Source organism: Chrysemys picta, chromosome 2 (genome assembly GCF_011386835.1).
Source record: "Chrysemys picta bellii isolate R12L10 chromosome 2, ASM1138683v2, whole genome shotgun sequence".
NCBI classification, from domain to species: Eukaryota; Metazoa; Chordata; order Testudines; family Emydidae; genus Chrysemys; species Chrysemys picta.
In genome coordinates this window covers 23,162,532-23,189,703 of record NC_088792.1, presented here as the reverse complement: position 1 = coordinate 23,189,703, position 27,172 = coordinate 23,162,532, and the positions used below count along the sequence as shown (strand labels likewise).

General features: G+C 42.1%; 1 protein-coding gene across 2 annotated transcripts in view; it reads left to right on the top strand.

Annotated features, from left to right (window-relative positions):
- Positions 1–27,172, top strand: part of PTPRN2 (protein tyrosine phosphatase receptor type N2) — a 942,968-nt gene that overhangs the window by 114,304 nt on the left and 801,492 nt on the right. For both annotated transcript variants that reach the window (XM_065582768.1, XM_008162983.3), the window contains exon 2: positions 1,850–1,900. In XM_065582768.1, the coding sequence (XP_065438840.1) occupies positions 1,850–1,900 (51 nt within the window). The remainder of the gene's footprint in view (positions 1–1,849; positions 1,901–27,172) is intronic.

Genomic DNA, 27,172 nt, shown 5'->3' with positions numbered 1-27,172 from the left:
ATGTTTCCTGGGGAGAGCATCTGTCTAGAATTCATCAGAACAGGTTTGCCTTGGGCAAGTTAAGACCTGTTCAACACGTAATACGAAACGGAGTTCATAATTTGAAATAGCTGTGTACTTCTCTGTCATACTGTGCATGCAGAATCCATCCATGTATGTGTGTAAAGTGCTGTATGCATTTTCATTTCATTTCTTCAGCCTACAGGAGATACCAAATTTAGGAGCATAGCTGAACGTGTGTGTGTGTGTGTGTGTGTGTGTGTGTGTGTGTGTGATCATTGTTTAAGCTTTCCCTCACCAATGCTTGATATCCTTCCAAACCCTTTCCCTTTCAAGGAAGAGGCTCAGGATTTCTACACTAAGGCTTTCACTCACTCTAATTTAGAGCAGCTGACTCCAGGTATCTCCCTATGATCAAAGAAATGTAGTAATGATATCTGCACTTCCTCTGCATCTGGGGAGGCAGGTAGAGTTGGGAATAGAGGGAATTTGCTTCAATTGTTAGTCCAGGTGCTGAGAGTTAAATGCCCTGTTCTGGTGTTGACTCACTGTGTGGCATTGGGCAAGTCAATTTAATCTCCAGGACTCCATGTGCCCATCTGTGCATCTGAGGCAATACCTGCCTCTCAGATATGTTGTGAAGCATAATGTTTGTCAAGAGATTTGAGTTCTGTGTGGAAGGCATGACCTAAGTTCAGAGTATAGTATATTTTGAGTGCATCCTGTCCTAATTCTTTATCTAGTTGTCAGGTTTGATTGTCAGGAGATGGAATAATTAGTGCACTGAAGTCCTGGACTAAGACAAACCGGGGCCCTAGGCACAGCATGATGCCTCTACAGTGAGACTCTCCACCTGCACTGTGGCCCCCACTTGGAGTGAGCGTGGTAGGGGCAGCATCGTGGAGACCCCTTTTCTCCTTCCAGGAATAGCATCAGGGGCCCTTTCTAAAGGGAAGTAACAGGGATAGTAGTAGGACTCCCACTACTGAGAGTAGTGAAGTCAGCAGTAGGGGAAAGTAGGGAAGAGTACTTACCCCAGCCATCAGTATCTATCTGCATGAGTGGGTGGGCTGGGACTGCTTTGCAACCAGATACAGAGTCCTCTGTTTGGGTGTTGATGGCAGAGGCCCTCAGAACAGTGAGTCTGGGAGTTAACACCCCATTGAAATAAGAATTGGGCAGTTCACTTCTCTCAGAGCTATTGTTCCAGGCTGTCTGCAAACTGAGGCAATGAGGCAGACACTGCTGCATTGGCACCCTCATCCCCATTGTCAAGGTTTTCTCTGCACCATAATCTTACATTTATGTTTTTAAACGACAGCTGGTAGTCTGATATAATCACATAACCAGGAGTGGGGCCATAGGCATGGCCTTATGCTGTCAATGCCTAATCCAGCCGTCCTGCATTCCACCTCTTACTGTTCCCTTACCTTCTGATTACCAGCTTCAGCTTACCTCAAATAGAGTATATTGAAATTCCATGTTACACTATCCACTAGGGCTCTGTGCTGGTCTCAGCATACTCTCATTTGGGATGGCACCTAAACGGATGAGCAGAATATGAGGCTCTTCATATTATTGGCAGGAACAAGGAAGATACAATCATTTGTAGAGCAGGGACCGGGAGAAGTGGGCCGAATGCTATTCTGGAAGTGTACATTTAGTGAGAGGAGCTTTCTGACAAGCCTGTTTCCATGTTCTTGATTTTCTGTACTGCCGCATTTAGAAACCTAAGGTCAAGCAAATGTCTGCATCTCACTGAGGATTTAATAGCCTAAGAAGTCTGTACTCTACCAATTATCCACAGTTCGAAAACTGTACTGATTTTACCTTTCCGTTGTGTTTTTAGGTTGCCTGTTTGAGGATGACCTTTGCAAACCTTTTGAGATCTGCATAAATGGTAAGTCTGAGTGATGTGTTTTGTTGACCTGTCTGTCCTCTGTATAATTACAGTCAACTTAATAAGCAAAATCTCAGTTATGAGTAAAGTATTTTATGTCAAACTGCTGATAAGTAGTTGTTAGGGTGAGTTAAATGGAGTTTTATTCCTCTTGGCTTTAGACAACATCATGACTAACAAAATTTCCTGGAAATAATTAGAAATAAAGTTAAGATATTTTTATTTCAATGTATCTAACTTTTAAAACTGTGACAGTCTAGCTTGAAAGTAGCAATTCCATCAGTTGGAGTTTTACCTTTTTAGACTATAAGTGTTAAGTAATCATCAGCCTTGTTTTTTTCAAGACAAGTTCTTTATTATCTCATAAGAAAAAGGAGGGCTTGAAAGTAATCTTTCTCCCTCTGCTGAGGATGCTACCATTTTTTTCTGAATATACTGCTTCCTTGTCCTTTTGCCTGAACTAACCCTACAGCTGCATTAAGCAGCTTCCTCCTCCTCTCCCTCCTACCTTCCCTGCAGTGAAACAAGAAAACAGACACAACACTGAGTGGGTGGCTGCAGATCAAAGTCCACTAGAGTGGCAAAAGCAACCACTTTGGTCTCATTCCAGGGTTGTTAATGCGCTGTATGAAATCACTGCTCTCCTGAGGGACCAGTATCTTTACAGGGTTGCCTCTAACTATTTTTATGACTGCAAACTGGTACAATACATAGATTCATAAATATAGCTTAATTACAAAGTATAATACATAGGATTTTTGTCTTCATGAAGGAGTGGCACAAAATACAGTCAGAAGACTCCTGTTTGTTTTAAGCATTCAGGCAGAACAGTCAATACTGTTATCTTTTTAATATAGCAGTTCGTAGGCCCTGATACAGAAACAGATTTAAGTGTGTGTCTAACTTTAAGCACGAGTACTCCCATTGAAGTCAATGGGGACTGCTCATGTTCTTGAAATTAAGGTATGTGCTTAAGTACTTTGCTGAATCAGGTCCTTTAAACAAATAGTGAAAGTAGGGTTACCATATTTCAGCAAGCAAAAAAGAGGACGGGAGGAACCCCACCCTAGCCCCACCCCCGTCCTGCCCTAGCCCCGCCCCTGCCCCTCCCACTTACCGCCCCCCTCAGAACTCCCAATCCCACCCCCCGCTCCTTGTCCCCTGACTGCCCCCTCCTGGGACCCCTGCCCATAACTGCCCCCCAGGACTCCACCCCCTCCCTAAGCCTCCCTGCTTCTTGTCCCCTGACTGCCCCCTCCTGAGACCCTCTCCCCATCCTAACTGGCCCCCTAGGACCCTACCCCCTACCTGTACCCTGACTGCTCCAACCCTTATCTACACGCCCACCCCCAGACAGACCCCTGGGACTCCCACGCCCCATCCAACCACTCCCCGCCCCCTGACAGCCCCCCCAGAACTCCCGACCCATCTAAATCCCTCTGCTCCCTGTCCCCTGACTGCTCCAATTCCTCTCCCCACTCCTGCCCCCTGACAGCCCCACCCCCAGAACTCCCCCCCCCGCTCCTTGTCCCCTGACTGCCCCGTCCTGGGACCCCTGCTCCTAACTGCCCTCCAGGACCCCACCCCCTACCTAAGCCTCCCTGTTCCTTGTCCCCTAACTGCCCCCTCCTAAGACCCCCCCCCACCCTAACTGCCCCCCAGGACCCTACCCCCTACCTGTACCCTGACTGCCCAAAACATTATCCACCCCCCAGAAAGCCCCCTCCCGAACTCCCGACCCCCCCCCCATCTCTAGACTGCCCCATCCAAAACCTCCCTGCCCCTTCTCCGACCCCCTGGCTCCCTTGTTGTTGGCCTTCGCCTAATGTCTCTGTGAAGTTGCTCAGGAACGGCTTGAGCCGTTCGTCCTGGCACGCTGGGCAGCAGTGGCGGAGGAGCTGGGGAGGAGCTCCAGACTGCCGGAGGCGATCTGCGAATGCAGGGAGAGAGGGAGTGATCTCTGCTGCAGGGGAGAGGAGGAGGGGCTCTTTCTGGCTGTCGGAGCCCCATGTAAGTGGCACCATCTGGCCGGCCGCCCTGTTAGCCGCGCGTGCTCTGCGGGGGAGGGGAGAGGGGAGTCCGGACATTTACAAATTCCCCCCGACGCTATTTTTAGCTCAAAAAGCCGGACATGTCTGGGGGAATCTGGACGAATGGTAACCCTAAGTGAAGGGAATAAGAGAGAGAGAGATGAAAAAATAAGATAAAATAAATACAGAGAAAGTAAAGATGCGTAAGTTCCCCAATTCCCCCTCAAGTTTAATTCTTTAGTAAACTTCCTAGTTTACCTGGTCTTTTGTGGCTATTAAAATGATCTGAAAAAGAACACCTCATGTGATCAGATTTGTGTTTCTGATCCAGAATATAGCTCCACAGTTTTGTACAGTGTTGGATTTTCAAGCATATCATACGCTTTTTGTCCAATGACTAGATGGAGATTTTCAAATGAGTATTACCCTTAACTGGGCAGTGAGATTGTACACTCTTATATCCAGCAAAGAGAGTCCACCACACTCAAGAGATTCATGCAAAAAGGGACACTGTTTTAACTGCATACATCTCGTTATTTTTTTTAAAATTGCAATAGAATTGCAAACGTGTGTGTATCTATAATGTTTTTTATCTTTCTGTGCCCATTTTAGTGATTTATGGTGAGATTTTGAATAGCATTAACTTTAGCCGCATTAAAGTCAGTGGGAGTTTTACCTTTGTTTTCAGTGGGAGCAGAGTTAGGCCAACTGTGCTCTTTTGAAATTCCTATTCTTATTTTTCCCTAACCAAAGTTGATAAAAGTAGACCAGTGACGATTAAGCACCTCAGTCTCTGGCATTCACCAGTGACTGATTTTAATTTTAAAAATGTGCAGGGATACCATCAGGTTTTTTACAACCACTGCAATGTATGTCATGTTTTTGCCCTAATCTGGGTGAATATTCTCTAAATTATAAATGCATATATACGACAAATAAAAAGCCACCATTGCTGACAAATTCATAAAACAACCTTAGTAGCAATATTTTTGATGGACCCACACAAATGTTTTCAACTCATGTGCCTTTGTCTTCATCCAATTAATAAACGGTATTAACAGAATTGTGCTGATGTCATCAATAATGCTCATGGGGAAGTAAATAAATTGGAATCAAAGCCAAAAAAGACAAAGAAAGTCAAACTTATTTTTAAAACATAAGGAAAACCATCAAAGTTTGTAAAAGAGAAGGATCAAAATCATTAAGGAAATTAATGTTATTTTCAAGGATCTGAAGAGGATGGATATTGAAAGATTCAAGTAAAACAGGAATTGGGGAAATGAAAAATAAAATATACTAGGCAATGCCTCTTTTTGTATTTAACAGAAAATGTGAGAACTTCTTACTTTTGAGCACTACCCTCTCCCCCAAGCTGTTTTTTGTATAACCGTGTGTTTGAAATTCTCCATATATTCCTGATGTCTGCAAATTGTACCCAGAGCCCTGAGAGCTGTAGGATTTAAATTTTTCAAAAGAAAGTAACTTAGTTAGTTTTCCAGCACAAGTGGATTTTTTTCTAAAAATTAAATTGGGATAAACATTGGGATAAATATTCCTCTCGATTAAAGAAAAGGAGAATTAAAAATAGCTTTGTATTGTTAAAATAATAATTGGATCACAAGTTCCAGTGTAAGGAGCTGAGAGGAGAGGGGTTCATTCATCACATCATATACATGTGTTAGGCCATATGTCACCAGTCAGTGCAGGAACTGCTGTATATTTGTCTGTGCAGCAATCAGCGTTATATCATGTATAGGGCCCTACCAAATTCACGACCATGAAAAATATGTCACGAACTGTGAAATCTGGTCTCCCCCCATGAAATCTGGGGGAGACCAGTGTTATACTATACAGATTTCACGGGGGAGACCAGTGTTTCTCAAATTGGGAGTCCTGACCCAAAAGGGAGTTGCAGGGGGGGTGTCATAGGGTTATTGTAGGGGGGTTGTGGTTTTGCCACCCTTACTTCTGTGCTGACTTCAGAGCTGGGCGGCCAGACAGTGGCAGGTGCTGACTGAGGGCCCAGCTCTGCAGGCAGCAGTACAAAAGTAAGGGTGGCAATATCATACCATGTCATCCTTACCTCTGCGCTGCTGCTGGCCATGGTTCTGCTTTCAGAGCTGGGCTCCTGGCCTGCAGCTGCTGCTCTCCAGCTGCCCAGCTCTGAAGGCAGCGCTGCCGTTAGCAGCAGCGCAGAAGTTAGGGTACCAGTACAGCAACCCCCCCATACAATAACCCTGCAACCCCCCAACTCCTTTTTGGGTTACAACACCGTGAAATTTCAGATTTAAATAGCTGAAATCATGAAATTTAAGTTTTTAAAAATCCTATGACCATGAAATTGACCATAATAAACCGTGAATTTGGTAGGGCCCTAATAATTTATAAAGGCCTTTTTTGGCCTCAGGGCTGAGTTCTCATTTGCATTTGCTTAGTTACTCCTGCAGAACTCAAGTGATATTAATTTTCTTCCATAAATTTTCTATCAGTTTTCCTGAACTGCACTTACTCAACAAGTGGTTTAAAAGGAGTGTATTCTTTTATGTTTGCCTTAGTGATATGAGGATTAGCCAAGGAAGAAGACTTTGAGTGTGCTTTCTGGATTTTTCATTGAGACAGGCAGGATTTGGGGTGAAAAGATTTAGATGCCATTTGATTTTACATCCTTCAAGTCAGTTCAATGACTGTTTCTTTATCTGTAGTATGGGGGATAGGATACTTACCACCTTCGTAAAGGGCTTTGAGATCTAGGGATAAAAATTCTGTGTAAGAGCTACGTGGTATTATTATTTCTAGCCATTAATAGAAAAGTGGAGAACATTACTTGGAATTCTATAAAGCTGAAGAATGGATGTTCTCACATAAGCATCTGAGTTGTTACATGAAGAAAGAAGCAGATGGATAAACAGTTTTGAGATTAACAGGAGTTGGAGTACGCGCAATAAATGAATAGCAAGGCAAATAAGATCAGGAATTGGGGGTAGGGGAGAGTAGGGCACGTGTGTGCATGTTAGACCTAGCGTGAATGAAGCTTCAGGAAGGAATTTTCAGAAGAACTCTGAAAGCAAATGGCATATACGTCTGTTCAGAACATTTCCTGTAGCTGTATATTTAAGGTTCTTCTAATCAGTTTTTTGACTGAATATTTGGAAAATGTCATGTTTTATTTTGCATCAGACATGATAAGTAAAGCAGTTTATGCAAAACATCAGCTTTCTGCTGCTGTGCAGCTATCAAATTACAAGATTTAAAGCAATATTTTAGATGCTGATAGAAAACAGCAACCAAGCATGTCTTGTCCCTTCTTATAAAATAATAGTGTGTGCTGTATACTGGTGTTGAGGTAAACAGCAGAGGGTGTAGACAAGGCTGTTAGTTTGAAAATAGGGCTTTTCTGTGTTCCTCTCTAATATCTGAGTTGCTCATGTAGAGCACTGGCATTATTTCCTTTAGGTAATCTCCAGATCATTTGCTTCAGCCTCAGTATCTCCCTGCTGCTTTCATATCCTTCCTTAGATGCCACTTCTTCACTTCCCATCAAGGGAGCATTTATAAAGCTAGGAGAGTTTTATTAATGGAAGATGCAGTTGTTGCAAACCTCCTTGCAGCATGAAACCATAACAGGGATTGTGCAGATAAGATCTGATTGCAGAAAATAGCTCTGTGAAGTGAACCAAAAAAGTTAATTAACTATAGTGGCTGGCACACTGTATCATTAAGTCAAGCCTCATTGACAGCAACTAAACCTCTCACAGGAAGACACGGTCTAATGTCTGAAATAGTGTTTTTAGATTCTGTGTCCCTGAAAGCCTGTATAAACAGTTAAGCACAGCTGAATCAATAGTGCTTTATATATGCAAGCTGCACTTGTTAGAGGGGACTTCGATTAGTATAATATATTGAAGTCTTCCAAGCACGACAACTTAGAGTCATGAGCCTTTCCAAGTTTGAATGTCTCCAAATAGTTTAGAATATTAATGTCTTTTTTCCTAAGCTGCAGTGCTTCCATGAACATTTTGGGATGTTAGTGATTGCGTGTGTTGATGACAAGCCATAAATGGTAAACATGTGCTACAGAGGATAAGGGAGTAGAGTAAGGATCCCTGGAGCGGTTTCTTGCACTTAATGTGTTATGCTTTGAGGTTTTCCAAATCATCAGCTAATAGGATGGAATTGTGCAGCACTGTTTAGCACATGTCTACAGCTATATCTGTATTGACAAGGCATTTCTGTTAGAAAAGGTACAGAGTTTTTGTAGAATGACTGTATAAATTTGTGTACGAGCTTTTCAAAGCTTCTCAGTAATCATCAGTGTTTGTTAAATCCAAATTCAGGCTTCTGTTGAAATACTTCAAATAGCACTGGCACATGCTTTGATCTTATAGTATAACATTTTTCATCCAAGTATGTCAGAATGCTTTCCCAGTAGAAATGAAGACTAACACCAGCTCAGGAAGTACTGGAGATCTCAAAAGTAAATTTGATGTTGAGATTTTCAACCTGACTTTCAGAAAAAAAGTACACATAGGTTTAGAATTAGTATCCAAACTAAGCTATTTACATCTGGAAGTTCTCCCATAACCACTTGTGATGCACAGAGATCGGGGGTGGGTGGGTGGGTGGATCTTACCTGAGATCAAGTAATTTTTAAAATTCTTTGAGTAAACAGGGGAGACTTATCAAAATACAACATTAAATTCAAGAAAGGGGCACCCTTGTGTGTCTACTGTTATCTCTGACAAATAGTTTTGGTCACATTGTATCCTAAAAGCTAAAGGATAATTAGCAGTTACATGGTGCTTGAGATCTTCAAAGGATTTTATGTACACCTTTACCTTACAAGGGATTGTGAGGATTAGTTAAGTATTTTCAATTGGGGAAGTAAACACAGAAAGATTAACTTTGGCCCAGATTTTCAAAACTGGTCTCTGAATATTGGATGCCTCATATTAGACCTAGATGTCTGGTTGGAGAGTCATTTTCTGAGTTCTTCTTCATCTGTTCCAAAGCACCTTCTGCTCTGTTTACAGTGACCTCTGCTCTCTCTCATTGAATTATACAGTTCTGTCACTATTACTGGTCAGAGTGTATGTGAAGAATTTCAGGGAACTGATAAAATGGTTTTATCTGATTTATCCTCAGTATGCCGTGCAGGGCCAGCTGCGGGGCCCGATTCGAATACCCGGCGGCCGTCCGGGTCTTCAGTGGCACTTCAGTGGCGGGGGGTCCGCTCCGTGTTTTCTGTGGCACTGAAGGACCCCCCCCCCGCCACCAAAATGCCGCTGAAGACCCGGATCAGACCCCCCGCCGCCAAAGTGCCGCCGAAGACCCGGAGCGGACCGCCGCCGGGTGAGTAAGGCATAGGGCCCTCTTAGGCACGGGCGCGGGGCCCTCTTTGGCGCAGGGTCCGATTCCGGGGAATCGGCCTAAAGCCAGCCCTGATGCTATGCAAAACTGTATTTGGCTTTATCTTCTCTGCTAAAATGTTTGGTTTTTTTAACCTTGGGGTAAAAACCAAGGTTTTTAGTGTGCGTGAGCTATCCCCAGTAAAAACACAGTGAAGCTATCCCCAGTAAAAACACAGTGAAGACACTGCATTTTAGTTTTACTATGCGATAAATTAGGTGAGGTCAGCACTACATCCCCACCTCGGGTTGACCTCAGAAAGATTACCTCACTGTAAAACTTGGGTGGCTTGTCTTCCCAGTGTTTTTACCTGGAGCACACTGCACACATTAGTTACCCTAGGTAAAAATAACACTCCATTTTTAGCAGTGAAGATAAAGTCTGGCTCTCTTCCAAACAGGAATTTTGTATGTTGGTGCTATTACAATGACTGATTGAAACTGACTAGGTGCAAGATAGTGATGTTACTAGTGGGGTAGAAATTCAAGAATTTAGGCATCGTCTTTGATTGCAAGCTGAAAGAGGAAACCCAGGTTTAATGGCGCTTCTAAAATATTTGAAAGTTATGCTCTATAAAGAGAGGCCCTATTTATGATAGGTTATACCCTTTGTGACATCTAACATGTGACCTACTTTATTTGGAGTTACTCTTGAGAATCACTCATAGCTGTAGCTCCTGCAGAACACAATAGCATGATGACTATTGGTGGACCTTCATTCATGCTCCAGGAGCAGCACTGCCTTCCCACTATGCAGAAGCAAGTGAGATTAAAGAAGTATGAAAAACTGTAAATAACACAGAATTAGTCTCCGTTAGGTTTCCTCTGTATCCCTGTGTCTTGTCCTGGTGATTAAACTTGACATGTTTGGAACCACTGCTGAACATTCCACAGTGTTATTTCAAGTGGACAGGAGACAGAGCCTTCTCTGTCAAGGGCACATGCAAAAGTACAATTCTGATATAATTCAAGAAGCGTTTGTGTCCCTCTGAGTTTTGTTTTTTACATGGGAGGATATTGTCTGACTTGGTAAATTATGGCCTGGGTTGGGTTGGGATAGTGTTTTGGTGAGTGGAATGGTGCATTATTTATTGTGTGAGTTTAAAGGATTCTTGATTTTGATTCAGTACTGGTTTTATATTAGGCCTTCGGTTTTTAAGGGGTTCGAAAATATTTTTGTTAGTTGCCCAGTGGCTTTTCAATATAGGGAATAAAAATAAATAATTATTTAATACCTCTTTCCAGGGTGGATAAAAATCAATGATATTTTTTTAAAAAATCAGATTTTTTTATAGGTTTTTCCCCTCAATTTTATCTAAAGATAGTTTTAATTAAGATACATTATAGCTCAAAGATATCTCATCATGGAATAGAGATTATAAATTCTAATTCTATAGTATGAGACAATATATTCATGTAATTTTTAAGAAAAATGTTGTAAATGAGTTCCAATAGTTCATGGATTAGGGACCCAGTTTTATGGGGTTCCACGGGCTTCTGTATAGATTATTTAGGTTAATCTTTCTATCTACCCAATGGGACTCAGTGCTCAGTCTAGAAGATACCATCAGAGATGCTTAGTTTTGCAGGTCTCAAACTGTGGATTTGTATCTCCAGAGGTAACATGCTTGTTAACAGCAAAAATGTTTTTAAATAAATAAATACTATATAGAGGTCAGAAATAACAGACCTCAACCCTACTGTCCCTCTGCAAATTTGTGTACACAGAATCAATCCCTTACCTCTCTCTAAAAGTGCAAAGTTTCAAAAAGTTCAATGAATAGAAGATTGTTGGGGGTGGAATAGATCTGGACAAGGAGAAGAAGTCTGGAGATAAATATGAGAAGTGAGGGACATATGCTTGTTTTGTTAAAGTATTATATGTTTGCTGTTGAAAAAAATCCAGAACAAAATCCAGTTATTGTTTTAGTTAAATAAAACAATTTAAATGTCTGTCTGGTGATGTTCTCCTCCTAATACAGCATGGCAAGAAAATCCTCCAAATATTAATGATTAACCTGTTGAATTGGAGATAGTACACCTCCCAAACAATCATTCGTTTTCTGATATAGCTGTAAAACTAATCTGAAAAATAAATCCCTGTTTAAAAATGTGTAGTGTGTACCTTCAAAAAATGAAACCTACATCCATCTCTGAGTTGTGAATAATATGTATTAAGGTTATAACAACCAACAAGAATGCACTTTTATGTAGAAAACCATGATTAAATTGAGTCTTCCTGATTAGTGATTTAAATCAAATCCACCCTGCCTCTTTTCCTCTGCGCCCCTAATTCCTGGTCATAACTTGCCAGCCATATTATGTATTGAGGGTCTGTGATATGGACAAGAGTCCAAGACTGAGCCTCGCAATTTCAGTCTCATTTTAGATTAGGACAGAATTTCTAATGTTTTAAAGTGCACTATTCTGCTAGAACCACTACTGCCTAAGCGCTAGATGTTTTTGGATGGTTATGAAACTTTCACTTTCAGAAGTATACAATGTCATTTTGATACTAGGGGATAACATGTGATTCTCTTGTACTTGCTGCTTTCTAAAATCCATCCTAGCTAGTTAACGTATAATTTAGAAAAGCCCTGTAAGGTATGAAAGATGTATAATTTAAAATATTTTGGATATATTAGGTTTGTTAATGGTTTTAATGTACCCATGTGTGATTAGCCCTTACACAAATTACTTCTGTGTGGGATGTAAAAGTTCACTCAGCAGGTTACTCAGCAGCCTTTGCCAAGTTTGATATACAGAGCTGTTTTCTATTTTATTGTTGTTTTATTACACTTAAAAACAAACAAACAAAAATAAACCTTAATGTGACATCTGGGAAGCTGTGAAAAAGTACTGGCAGTTTGGAAAGGAGATTAGGGAGTCTCAATAAAATTTGTGCCTGATGAATCATGAAACACAAGAGTCTGAAAAGGACAATGTGGTTTAAAGAGACAGAACAGAACACCAAAGAATAATGTTCTGGCATTGGTGTGAAAAGACAGAGGGAACACTGCTTTGTAGTGCTACTGAAACAGGAAAGATGTACTATAGAACCTTCATGTCACGTCCCTCTCTGACTTTGGCATCAGGAAATGTAGCTTACCTCTTGAATAAGAATAAAGTGTTTGGTTTCTGGAACCTTGGGTAAATTGGACAGTGAGCAGTTTCCATCTTTACAGCTTTGTTTGCACACTTGTAATCCAAGGACCTGGATAAACATAGTTGGGAACAGGGCATTTTAAGAAATATTACACAAGCAAAATAGATGCCAAATTGGTGGTTTTATAGTGTGAACAAATGATGGCTGGATTAGGACCGTATATCCTCTCCAGATTTGAGTAAGATTTGAACTCATGTTTCTGGAATTATAAGGATCACCCTTGATTTAGCAAAAAATGCTATGCTGTGGAGAAGCCCATGCTGGACTTCCTTAGCTGCTCTGTGCTGTATGTGTGTGTCTGTGCTCCTTGCCCCTCTCCTAAATAAACATCAATCTAGGTTAAAATATCATACAAGAGTGACAGTAATTAATCAAATAAGTCAAATATTTGATTAAATAACAAGCTATCCAGGATAACAGAAAACACTAATGAAAATGGACAAAAAAGCTTCAAAAGGAACTGGTCTAGAAACTTCAAAATACATAGATGCTTTCCTGACTGCTGTTATGACACACTAGTTTTTGTTCCTAGCACATACCGTTTTGTGTTAATTTTTGAAAACTGCAATAATCATGTTTATGTATATGATTAATAAAAATACACGATAAATTATTTGACTACTTGTGTATTTGAAACTTACTTCCTTCTACTACACATACTATTTTATGGGGCTGTTATTACTTAATACAAGGCAAATATTGATCATCTGAATTCTCTTCTGGGTGCAAAATCTGTATCATCTTCTTCAGCTATCTCTCAATGCGAGGATGATGTCTGCCAAGGGGTTCATTGGTTGGTTTTTAAGTGCCTGAGGAGCCCGATTCATGCCCTGCAGATTTTCCCACAGAAGTGACAAGTGTAATCTTGGAGGAGACATAGTTGTTGGCTGGACTATTGTGCCCTTTCTTTTCTCTCAGAGAAGCAACTCTGTCTCATGAGCACATCTGCTCTCCTCAAAGTGAGCTGTGTCTTGGTGTATGGTGTGCTGCCACTGTGTTCTGTTTCGCATCGAATCCTCCCAGTTTGTTGGGTTGATACCTCCCTTTTTAAAGAGTACTTTCAGAATGTCTTGAAAGCAGTTCCACTGCCCTCTGTGAGCCCTTCTTCCTTGACTTAACTGAGAGAAGAGTACTTGCTTTGGGAGGCGAGTGTTAGGCATATGTACACAGTGGCCAGCCCAGCAGAGTTGGTATTTCATGACCTGCACTTCTATAATGCTGATGTTGGCTCCAGAAAGAACACTGATGTTAGTGCGTCGGTCTTCCCAGCTGATCCTGAGAACCCTCCTAAGGCAGTGCTGTTGGAACCACTCCAGCAGCTTGAGATGTCGTTTGTAGGTTACCCAGGTCTAACACCTACAGAGAAGGATGGGGAGGACAACTGCCTTGTAAACCAAGATCTTGGTGCCTGTTTGCAGATCCCTATCATTGAAGACTCATTTGAGTAGTCTTCCAAAGGATGTGCTGGCACCTCGGATTCTGTATTCAATTTCTGTTCAATGCTGGCTGGCTCTATCAGCCCTCACCTGCATGAACTACTCTTCGTACTCCACAAATCCCCATTAGAGGAGAACCCCTGGACAATGTGGACCATTTTCCATACCTTGGCAGCCACCTCTCCCAAACAGCCAGCACCGGCACAGAGATTGAATACAGGATCTGCTGTGCCAGCACATCCTTTGGAAGACTACTCAAACAAATCTTCAATGGTAGGGAAAATCTCTATAGTTGTGTTAATACTGCAGTCTTAAGTAATGTCTAAATCAGGGTCTTTCAGATGAGTCCTTAAATTCCAAGAACCCATCTGTTCTGCAGATGCCATGCCTCTTTTTTGTAAGAATAGGGGTTTTTCTAGCAAACTTCTGCCAAAAACATCCCCTTCTCCAATTATTGTTCAGGGTGTTTTGCATTGCTTGGCTGGTGTCATCCCATCATATTGCTATTGTGCATTAATAATAATACGTTCCATTTCAACAGCATTTTTCTTCCACAGACTTCATAGCTCTTCAGAGCTTCCAAAAACTTGACAACAAAGTGTTAAGCAGTGGTAAAAGGGCACCAGTACCTATCACCATTGTCTCATTGTTTCCTTGTCCTCTTGTATCCATCTGTTATCTCTTGTCTTGTACTTAGATTATAAGCTCCTTGGTGTAGGGACTCTTTTTGTTCTGTGTTTGTACCATGCCTAACACAACAGGGTCCTGGTCCAAGTCCTAGGTGCTACTGTAATACAAGTAATTAATAACAACACTTGACAAGCATTAATGAATGTTATCTCAACACACCTGTGAAGTAGGTAAGCACTGTTATCCATGTTTTACAGGTGTGGAAACTGAGGGCTTGTCTTCACTACTGTGCTACATCAGCGCAGCTCCATTAATGCAGCTGCACTGATGTAGTGTGTCTGGTGAAGACGTGCTATGTTGACGGGAGAGCGCTCTCCCATCGACGTAATTACTCCACCTCAACAAGAAGCGGAAGCTATGTCAATGGGAGAGCGTCTCCCACCCATGTAGTATGGTGTAGACAGCGCTTTAAGTCAAAAATAAGTATCTTGAGTAACTATTTCAGGACTGGGGCCAAAATTTGATACACATACTAGGTTACAGTAACTCCTCACTTAACGCTGTAGTTATGTTCCTGAAAAATGCGACTTTAAGCAAAACGATGTTAAGCAAATCCAATTTCCCCATAAGAATGAATGTAAATGAGGGGGTTAGGCTCCAGAGAAATTTTTTTCACCAGGCAAAAGACTATATATATATATATATTACACACAATATAAGTTTTAAACAAACAATTTAATACTGGTACACAGTGATGATGATTGTGAAGCTTGGTTGCGGTGGAGGAGTCAGAAGGTGGGATATTTCCCAGGGAATGCCTTACTGCTAAATGATGAACTAGCAATTGGCTGAGCCCTCAAGGGTTAACTCTCACACTCTACAAGACAGCAGGAATGGAGGGTGGGGAGACAGCATCGCAGACAGAGACACACACCGTGTGTGTGCGAGAGAGAGAGAGAGATGTGCATTTCCTCTTTAAGTATACTGCCTTGTTAATTAGATCAGCTTGCTGAGACTGCAGCTGCTGCCAGCAAGCTCCCTCCGTCCTGAGCCCTGTCGTGTGTGTCCCCTGCTCTATGGAAGATGGGGTAAGCGGGGTGCAGGGCGAGGGGGACACCCTGACATTAGCCCCCCCTTCCTTCACTCCCCCCCCGCACAGCAAGCAGGAGTCTCAGGGAGCAGCTCCAAGGCAGAGGGCAGGAGCAGCACATGGCAATGGGGGGAGGGACAGCTGCAATTGCAAGCCTGCTGGGCAGCTGCTGCACAGGGAACTTAGGGGAGTGGGGAGCTGATAGGGGCAGGTCAGACCCACCTCTGGGAACCTTCCCTGGTTGCAGGAAGCTCTGTGGCTGCTGGTTGGGAGCCCAGCTCTGAAAGCAGCGCCTCAGCCAGCAGCAGTGCAGAAGTAGCGGTGGCAATACCACATCCCCCTACAGTAGCCTTGTGACCATCCCCCACAACCCCTTTTAGGTCAGGACCCCCATGGTTACAAAACCATGACATTTCAGTTTTAAATATCTACAGACCATACAAATTACTGTTTTCTGTTTATTTTTGTATTTATAAATGCAGGCCATTCAAATCACTCATTGATAAAGGAGATGATTCCAAATATCTAATACTCAAAGGAGGTAACCTGGTTTTTAATGCTTCTACTTCTTTTTTAGCTCAGAATGTCATATGATTAATGGTTTGGATATAAATAGGCCATTGTGTTTGGCAAAGTATAAGATTATTTAACAGCAACACAGATCTAAGAAATATGAGTCATGTTTGTTACATATGTTAGAAATAATTTATATTGAGCTTCCTGTTTTTGTCTTCTGGTAAATTTTGTTTTAAATCTTTATGGTCCACTTAATCTTTACATTATAAACATTCTTTGAGAAAATTTAAGTTTAATGTTAAAATCCCCTCACTTTTTTCAGTAGTTCAATTATGGTTTTAATAAGGTTACAGTTGTATGTAATTCCTTTTTGCTGTGCTGTAATGTCAAGCTTTATTTCAAATCTATCCAAAAAGATTTACATATGATCACAGAACAACTTTTTTGGAATTACATATTTGGGAAATTTATTTCAGCATTTGATTAAATATTCTTCTCTAGAAATGATGCCACTGAGAGCTAGACATTACAATCCATTTTGTTGGCATGGTAATTGTAAATAAATTATGGATGAAAGAGAGGTCAGTAGTGCATTTTAGAATGTTTAATGCCTTAGACATCTTAAAGGTTACCCCACTCCACGAATCTACAGAGAGCCTTTCTGCCATGAAAAATAGTCTTTTCTGTCTCTCCAGCTGTCTCTTTGCCAATATGTGTTAACTAAAACAGTAAATCCTGCAGATGCTATACCCTAAAGCTATTTTGGCTTTAAAGATTTCTGAGACTGATGCAATGGATCTGGCCTGCTTTACTCATGCAAATAGGTGTGCAGGTTTGAGTTCCAAGTTTAAAAGTAAAGAAAGGGAGCAGAATTTCCCCTGTTTACAGAATCAGTCTATTTTAATACTATATGCTTTCCCACAGCTAATAGATATTTTTCTGTGCCTTCATTAACTGTCTTCCACCATTCTTTCAATTTTTGTGGGTGTAATAAATAAAATACCTTCTCTGATATGGCACTTAATGTAGTAATGAAGTACTGAGAATCAAGGACTAAATCATAAACCCGTTGAACTCAGAATTCCTATCGACTTGAATGAGACCAGGATTTGTCTGTAGAGGAAAACTCTGTAGTAAGATTAGTTGAATTCTCTCACCGTAGGCCAGAATAAAAGACAGTCTGAGAATGTCAGGGCTAGATTACCTAATAGTTAAGGCATATATTTCATGCTAGTGTAGTGCCAGAATAAATGTTTCCTTTCTATATGAAATTTTCTGCAGTGGACATAAGTAGGAAGTCGGCATTTTATTATTTATGGTACAGTAAGTGCAACTAACCGTGGCATTACAAGCTGCATTTTCAGAAACCATGACAATGACATTAAGCATTTGCTAAACAAAATCTGCTTCTGTGTGACATGCAGTGTGCATCCTGTTTATCATTGGGAAGTTGTTGGCATAGGCAGACCTGTGTTTTTTTTTTTTTTTCAAAGCGAAACTGCTAAATATACTATCAGTTTTGGAGTTGGCTACTGCTGTATCTTTACTGACGACAAAGGGTTGATTTTCTTATCCACAAATAAAGTGTAATTCTTCCATTTTGTTTTTTGGATATTAAACTGTTCTTTGGTATTTTGGGGAAATGTATATGCTCGGATTAGCAAATTGTCATGCTGGAATGAATTATTAATGCAACTCTCTACCTTTGTACAAGGTTTTTCTTAAGGCCCAGGCCATCTGCATGCCACATATCTCCCTAGTTACAAATTGTTTGTTAACCATCCTTAATGATGGCTTATCTTCAGTTCTCTTGGCAATTGTCTATTTTGTGTATTTGTTTGTGTGTATACATATCTCTTATATATATGTGTAGAGTGGGATTTTTAAAAGCATTCTGCATTAGTCTAAATCTGCTTCCATTTTAGTCAATGGCCAAAAATAGGTCAATGCTGAGAGCTTTTGAAAATCCCACTCATATAGCTCAGTGGTTCTCAGACTTTTGTAGTGGTGACCCTGTTCACACAGCAAGACTCTGACCCCCCTCATAAAGTAAAAACACTTTTTTATATTTAACACTATTATAAATGCTGTAGGTGAAGCGGGGTTTGGGGTTGAGGCTGACCGCTTGCGATTCACCAGGTTATTACCCGGGGGCCCCTGAAGGGTCACGACTCCCAGTTTGAGAACCCCTGATATAGCTTCATTAAATCTGGTCCTTAGTTTTTATTTAGGTTTTCAGGTTCTCTCTGTTCAGGCATGCAGAAATAGACAATGGAATGAAAATTACACTTTCTATATTTGCATCCTTGACCAGGGATGACTAAACCCTTTTAATTCAGATATCTCATGAACCATAAGGGATAAAGAAGAATGTTCTATAATATTGTAAAACCTGGAATCTTAGCTTTCCAGTGATTTATGTTGCTGTTTACATTATGGTTGAATTTAAAATAAGTGAGAAGAAGAATTAGGTGCTTTTTTTTTTTAAATGCCCTACCAGAGCTATAAAAAATGTGGTTGACTTGGTACTGTGGAAACAGTTTCAGGATCAGTACAAATTTTAAGTAGTGGCCATATATCAGTGACAAGTGTGTGTGTGTTCCCTACCCCCACTCCATTCAAGAATATGAATTTTTGGGGTGTGTGTCTCATTTAAAAAAAAAAGGCACAGTCACTCAGATTTCACCATGGTTAGTCCTCCTTATTTCTTACTGTTTTTTGTTTTGTTTCAGGAATTGTCTAGATGAATTACTTTTTATGCTTTCAGCCTCAGGGTAGCTTTCTTGCTGAAGAAAAATTCTGGTAGCCCTGCAATCTGTGATGTGCTGTAAATACAGTCAATTTAAAAAATACTAAGAAACAGGATCGTGATTGTTAGCCATCCATTATTTAGGAAGACTTATTAGGATACGTGAAGTTTCCTCAGTGGAAATGCAAATGAATGCCGTTCATTGATTTTAAAAGGCATTATCGCTTCCTAGTCAAGGAGATTTTGTAGGCAATATTGCAGAGCCATATGTCAGTGCAGCAGGGTTGTCCTTTGCCTTGAATAGGATGATAAAGTGAAGCATTTTATCACTGTGGGTGTTAATACTGGTTGGAATCAGGATGATCTAGAATCTACATTATAGGTTTATAGAAGCATTGCAGTTCCACTATCAACCATTTTCTGGAAAAGCAGATTTTAAAAAATCGTGACGTATAGCTGTGCCTAATGGCATTTGTGTGCTGCAGAAATGAACACTTTTGTGATAATCCTAGAGTTCTGCAAAAATGTGAACATTCTGAACTGAATGGCTAACTCTCCAAGTTCTAATGGCACATTATCCTTAGACACTTGTTCATTTAGGAAGAGACAGCCCATATTATTGATTGGGGATTACTTGCATGGAATGCAACATGGAAGAGAATCTAATGAAGCAGAAGTGAAGAGTTTTCTGCAGAATGTAAAGGCATGGAAATCAATGGGATTTCAGAATTGGGTAGAGGGAAGCTGCAGATGTCTAAAGTGAATGTTGTATTTAAAAGAAAGTCTAAGGGAAAAGAGAAACAGAGGAGCAGGAAATAGGGAGGCATAGAGCAGTCAGGAGGAACCTTTGCTTACTTCACCAAGTCCAAGGGCAGAGAAGCGATCTCCACTGGCCTTCGTTCCTAGTTGCGTTGTTTGGGTGCAGGGTACATCATAACTCCAACGTTACACAGAAACCTTCTCCCTTTATATACATTACACATAACAGTGCATTTACTATACATTGCATCACACATTTTTGGATTGGCTTAATTACTTTGCAGGAACTTATCCCTGTGCAGCATGCACTGACCATTGCTCAACTTCCTCTTTACCTCATCTCTATATTCATAGAGATTCATAGATCTATTCATTGGTATGTAGTTCATAGTAGATAGTTCCCTGTGTGTTCTCCATTTTATCTTTGTTGGCTTGGACATTCTGTCTTCTTAGCCTACAGACCTATTTATTTATCTTATTTAGCACAAAATGTTATTTTCAATCTGATGATTCATTTACATCCCTAATTCTATCTTTCAAAAAACAAGACATCCCTCAGTGTGTTAATTACTCATGTCAGGCCAGGCCTCAGCTTCATTCCCCTGCTTCTAACACTAAACTCTGGTGCTAGTACCAGCACCTCTCCTAAGCCCAGGACAACAGTTTCACTTGTGGGCCCCCTTCCCACCCCCACATCACCAAAGATAAGTAATTTTGATAAACCTGTTCTTGACCAAATTAACATTCACTTGGAATCTGCATCCCTTTGGTCTGTCTTCATAGGAGTCTCCGACAAATTGAGAGTTAACTACATCTTACTGCACTACATCTTGACTTCCAGCTGAGCAGAATGACAGGATGTATAACCTTGCTCCAAGGGCTTGGAAGGTTTGTGTGTGCGTAATGCTTTGTTAAAACTATTCCTCACCAGCAATCTTAGAGAACACTTGGTAAATCAATAAAATATTTAATAGTTAGTGAGACTCCTTGTATACTTTTGGGAACAGTATGAAAAGCCCATGGATAATTGTTTGCTGTAACAGTGCTTTTACGCTGATTTTATATTTGAATCATTTATACTTCTGATATAGCTGAGGATATAGGAGAAATTGAAGAGGATCCTGAAACTTGTGGCAAAATGTGAGATGCAATTTTTAAAAAAATTGTACATGAATTTGATTTAAAACTGGTTCCTTGCTTTGGGGAAAAAATGCAAAGCATCTTGTGACTAAAGCTGTAGTGTGCTCAGGAATACAAAATCACAATTTTGGTGATGACAATAATCAGAGTTGGGGGACTGATTATACAAACCCTTCCATGAATCACTGCGTCTCTTGCCTGTGTGAATATGGGTTGTAGTTTGAAGCCTCTAGATTTTTTGGGGAGAATAGTCCCCTTCATTTCCAGAAGTGTGGAGGACTCACATCTGAGGTCGAGATGTGCAAGGGGGAAAAGATTGCATCCACTGCACTGTGTTCCCCTCTAATGCAGTTATGACATTCCAGGTTGCAATCCAGACCAGTGAGGGGCTGTGTCACTACCTACCATGCAACCTTGAGTGCCTTACGATGCTTTGCTGTTGTAGCTCCTACCTGGACTGCTCACGAACAGTCAAACTGCATGCAGGTAACAACCTGAGTTTCTGTGTCTAGCTGCAGCCTGCCAGCCACACATCAGTCACACTTGGGTTTCCACCAGCCTTGGTTACTACTTGCAGAACAACCCCACCACTCCCAGTCCAGAATTCTCCCCAAAACATGTGGTTTTCTTCAAGTGATGGTCTCTGTGTGTATTCCACATGTGGGTGCATGTGTGCCATGCTGCTGAGTTTGGAAGTTTTCTTCAAGAAGTATCCGTTGACTCTCACATGCGGAGTGTCTCCCCTCATGCTCCTGACGGAGGGTATAATGGGTGTTTCAGGTTCACGCTACTCCAGGTACCTCTTACCACTGCATGGTCTGAGTTGGAACCCCATTCTTCCTTCACTCTTACTGCCAATAAGAGTTGTCGTAAATAGTTATTCATAGCTCATAGATTCTTAGTATTGTATGGTTAGCATAAAACACCCCTCCTGCTCTTGCTCCTTTTCCATCAGTGATGAGCATCAATGGTGCCTCTACTGTCTGGGTGAGGTACACATCTGTGAAGGGCAGCACCTGTAAGTCCTTTCCGCCTAGAACCAGAGAGGCCCATGAACTCAGGCTCCTCAAGTTCCTGATGGAAGAAGCTATGAGGCCCTGCTCTGATCCTGGCCAGGGAGAGCCCCTTGTATAGCAGTCTCAACTGGCCAGTAGTGCCCCTCTGAGCCCAAGCCATGGAGCGGAGCCTCTAGTACTGAAGCCCAAGGACCCTGGACACAAGGCCCCCCCCCCAATGAGAGTAAAAAGCACTCTCATGGACATAAGAGCAGATCTTCACAGGAGACTGCTTACAAGAGAGGTGTTCCCTCCCGAGCCATGCCAGGTCAGGTAAGATATCACATATGGATCCTGAGGAACTGGTTCTGAAGGCCCCCTGGTTGGAGGGTAAGGTGAAGAAGAAGCGGGATCCATTGTACTGACTGTGCCCATGGTACTGGGACACAAGGAGAGGCCAACTCTATGTATGAGTGCGGGCCCGGCTGTACCATTGGTACTGCCACGACAATATTGGGATTGGTTAGCTCCAACGGTTGAACTGGGTACCTGCGGAGTCTCAATGGGAACCCCATGGACTCTGGACAACAGAGAGATTTTCCTGACTCTGGAGGATGTCTTCCTCCCCTAGCCACAGTCTCTACTCCTGTCAGGTCCTCAGAGGTTCCTATTCCAGAGGATGAACCACTGCTCCTTTCGCAGGAGAGGCCCCTTTCCTATCCATTGGATATGGGTGTCTTGGAACTGCTGGTACCACCATTTCTGATGGCGCCATAACTGGACTTGGAGGAGTCTGAGCACATAGTCGCCCCGATGTCTCCAGCATGGCACAGGAGCCTGGATAGGGAGCTGAGGCTACCCGATCCACCCAGTTATGACCTCCCCATAGATGCATGGTATCACTTTCCATGGGGACCACCGAGACAATGGATCCCTCTTTCTGGCCATACTGGAGCCCACTGGGACCCTTATCACAGGTGACCAGCACCATCGCAGGAGTCCTACAGTTCTTCTGCTGTGTGCCAGCTGGTTCCATCAGTGTACAAGGAGGACGATGTGGAGACTGGAGCCTTCTTGTCGCTGGGTGATGCAGTCATCCCATTGTTGCCCTCTCCGCTAGATGACCACCAGCAATATCAAGATACACCTTTTGCCAGACTTCACCTGTGGTGCATACAAGCCTGGCTCCACTCGACTTACAGGACTACCAGAGACCACATTGATTCCAGAGTCACCATTCCCTCAGAAGTTGTTGCATCTCTCATTTCATGGTCTAATCTGTCCAAGGTCATGGTGGGACCCTCTTCAGCCCTCCCATTCCAAGGGCCACTATCATGACGGACACCTCCCTTACAGGATGGGGTGCCCACCTGGACCCTCCACACAGCCAACAGTACATGGACACAAGAGGCCAGACTACACATAAATGTGCTGGAGCTCAAAGCAGTCCACCTAGCCTGCAAGGCCTTCCTTCCCCTCATACACTTCCTCCATGTGCAAATACTATTGGACAATATCACCGCAATGGCATATATCAATAAACAGGCAGGAGTGAGATCTCCTCCCTTCTGCTCCAAGGCAGTCATACTGTGGAACTGGTGTGTTAGAAACCAGGTTATCATATAGGCCAGATACTTTTTGGGCGTTCAGAACTCCCTAGTGGACAGCCTGAGTAGAACTCTCTGCATGGCCCACGAAAGTGAGATACATGACACAGTCCAATCTCTATGTGCAGTGTGGTACTCACCTGTGGGACCTCTATGTCCCAGATGAACAGAGAGCTTCTCATGTACTGCTCGATGGGAGCCATAGGAAGCAACTGCCAGGGCGATATTCTCCTGTTCCCCTGGACAGGTGACCTTCACTACGCCTTCCCTCCTATTCCCTTTATACTTCAAGTTTTCCAGGAAATTCATCAGGGTGGAGCACCAACATCCTCCTAGCACCTTATTGGCCCAGACAGTTCTGGTTCATGGACTGCTTGATGCCACCCACCGTCAGGATCCGCCCATTCCTGGATCTCCCCATGCAGGACTGCGGAAGGCTCAGGCACCCCAACCTGAGTTCCTTACACCTCATGGCCTGGTATTTGGATGGGTGTCCAATGCTCCTGTTCAGCCTTGGTCCAAGAGATCCTTAACCGGAGCAGGAAAAGTTGATCAGAACATGCTACCATGCTAAATGGCTCCACTTCTCAGAATGGGCACTCCACCACCACTATTCCCTTGACATGGTGACAGTTGACAATAATTGGAATGATCTCCTCACCCTAAAGATTTAGCCCTTTAAGTCACTTTGTGTACACCTAGCAACACTTAGTGCCTCCCTTCCCATGGTGGACGGATGCTCTGTCTTCACACACTCAATGACAGTATGCTTTATGAAAGGCTTGATCAGAACCTTCCCACCAGTCATCAAGCCAACTCTCCAGTGGGATCTTGACCTCATCCTATCAACTCCCACCCTTCAAACGTATGACAACCTGTCCCACGACCCACCTCTCATGAAAGTGGTGTTCTTAGGTAGCCATCACTTCAGCCAGAAGGTCAGTGAGCTAGCGGCTATTATGCCAGACCCTCCCTACATGCTATTCCAAAAGGAGAAGGTCTCCCTGCAGTTATACCCCAAATTCCTCCCCAAGGTTGTGTCCGAATTCCATATCAACCTAAAATTCACTTACCTGTTTTTTTCCCCAAAATATCATGCCTCGCCTGAGGATAAGAAACTACACTTCCTCAACATCAGACGTGCTCTGGCGTTTTACCTGCAAAGAACCAAGCCCATTGGAAAATCTCCAAGACAGTTTGTTACCATAGCAGAAAGGTTGAGGAGCTAAGGGATAGCTCAGTGGTTTGAGCATTGGCCTACTAAACCCAGGGTTGTGAGTTCAATCCTTGAGGGGGCCACTTAGGAATCTTGGGCAAAATCAGTACTTGGTCCTGCTAGTGAAGGCAGGGGGCTGGACTCGATGAGCTTTCAGGGTCCCTTCCAGTTCTGAGATAGGTATATCTCCATATATTATATAAGCCATTTCCTCACAGAGGAATTTCCAAGCGGGTCTTCAGATGCATTCTGGAATGCTATAAGATAGCAAACCTTCCCCTCCTAGGGGTGTTATAGCTCACTGTTTATTTAATAATCTGTATTATCGTAGTGCCTAGGAGCTGCAGTCATGGACCAGGACCCCATTATGGAGCAGTATGGCCCAATGGCCTTAGTCCATACAACACCCCCTCACCCCGGCCACAGGCAGGGTAGTGCGGCCTAGCGGCCAGAGTCCATATACTTCCCATGTGTTCGTGTGGGATGGTAGGGGGACCTGGGCCTGCCCTCTCCACTGGGTCCTGACCCAGGGCCCTAATAGCAGCAAGTTCCCCTTGCCACTAGCTCGGCGGGGATCCACCCGCAACATGCCGAGCGCCTGTACGGCTCTAACGCTGTTTACCTCTAAAGTTCCCCTGGGCCGATATAACACGAATTCAGATAGAACGTGGTAAAGCAGTGCTCCGGGGGCGGGGAGGAGAGAGGGCTGCACATTCCGGCGGATCAAAGCAAGTTCGATAGAACGCAGTTTCACCTATAACATGGTAAGGTTTTTTGGCTCACAAGGACAGCGTTATATCGGGATAGAGGTGTACTTTCAAGATGGCTAAGTACTGAAATTGTAATAGATATGTGGACATATCTCTAGTTTTACTAAGCTTTGTAATGCAGAATACGGTATTGTGAACTGCTAGCAGCAGCAGATGGGATGAGTGTTTTGAGTCATGAACATCCTGACCATCTGTATAATGTATTTGATTCCTTTGAATATGGCCAAGTAATTTGCTATAGGGAAATTAATTTTTCAAGACCTTGGTGTCTTAAGAATAGCATGAAAAGAAGCTTCTGTTTTTTTTGTTATAACATGCCATAATTTGTAAAGTGTGTGTGCTTATAAACTGATAGGCCCAGTATACATACCAGTGTGGTTAAGTGTGATATGTGACAAGTCTGAATATTGTAATATAAAGAATTACATGTTCTGTACTCACTGTATAAAATGGCCTTTGTATTATACATATTGTGTTGTCCACACACGTGATATAATTTCTACGGGCTAAGGGCTTTGATAATCCACACAGCTGAAATGAGCCATTAGCTAAATAACATCCAAAGATACCTTTGCTATTCAGCTATGAGTCAGTATAGCCTTTATGTTTCCATAAGGGACATTCACGCAGTAGAAAATACTTATTATTTCAATAACTGGGATAACAGGTAGTATGTTAATTTGAAAATGAAATGAAGATGCAAAGAGACCAGACCATGGAAAATATTGGCAAAGATGATTGCTATAAACACTGTAAAAGTTTTGCAGGAATAAAGCTGATTTTATGTTAAGGGAAAAGACAAGAAAACTTGCGATGCATTTTAGTAAGTATATGTATTTTTGCTAATGGATATAATCAGTACTATAGCTCTTTAAAATTTCTCTCTATTAAGGATACGTTATAGGTTTCTAGCTCTCCCAGTTTCATTTAAAAGATAATTCTAGCATGACTTTTTGGATCATTCATATTTTTCAGCAACATTTTAAGATTACATTATAGCAAAATGAATCCTGTGATAAACTTTAAAAAGTAAACCAACCCATTGGTTCCCTCCTCTTTTAATTGTTAAAGGATTCTATTTCAAATAATCAGAGCTAGTTTTATCAACATTTTTCATAAACTGCTGCTGGGCCTATAATTTGTGTATTAATGTTGTGTTGGCTGAAATTTGGGTTTATCTAATGTGATCCTGGGAGCTAATTTGAATAAATCATATTTCAAATAAATGTTTATCTATTCTGAGTGTCTGGGGGGGAAAAAAGATTGTGATTTCAATAAAAGGAAATGTGACACATGACAAACCCATTATGGCCATTGGGCATCATAACTCTATTCTCCAAATATTTAGAACACTTTTTAAAAACCCGGGCCCCCTCTCCTCCTTACAAATTAACTAATGGGTTGACAATGCTGTAGCTAAGACGAGAGTGGCCTACATGTATCCCCTTGTTGGGTTTAGTATATGGCTATTCCAGGTGGAGACAGAGTGAGCAGTTTCCAAAAGTTCACCTTTTCTTTATTGAACAGCCCTTTAATCACATAAAACAATAATAGAATTACCAGGGATGTGATCTCTCTTAGGTGCACAGACCTATCTCTCTTTCTCCACCTTCATTGGAATTGGAAAAGGTTCAGAAAAGGACAACAAAAATTATGAGGGGTATAGAACAGCTTCCCATAGGAGGAGAAATTAATAAGACTGGGACTGTTCAGCTTGGAAAAGAGATGACTAAGGGGGGATATGATAGAGGTCTATAAAATCA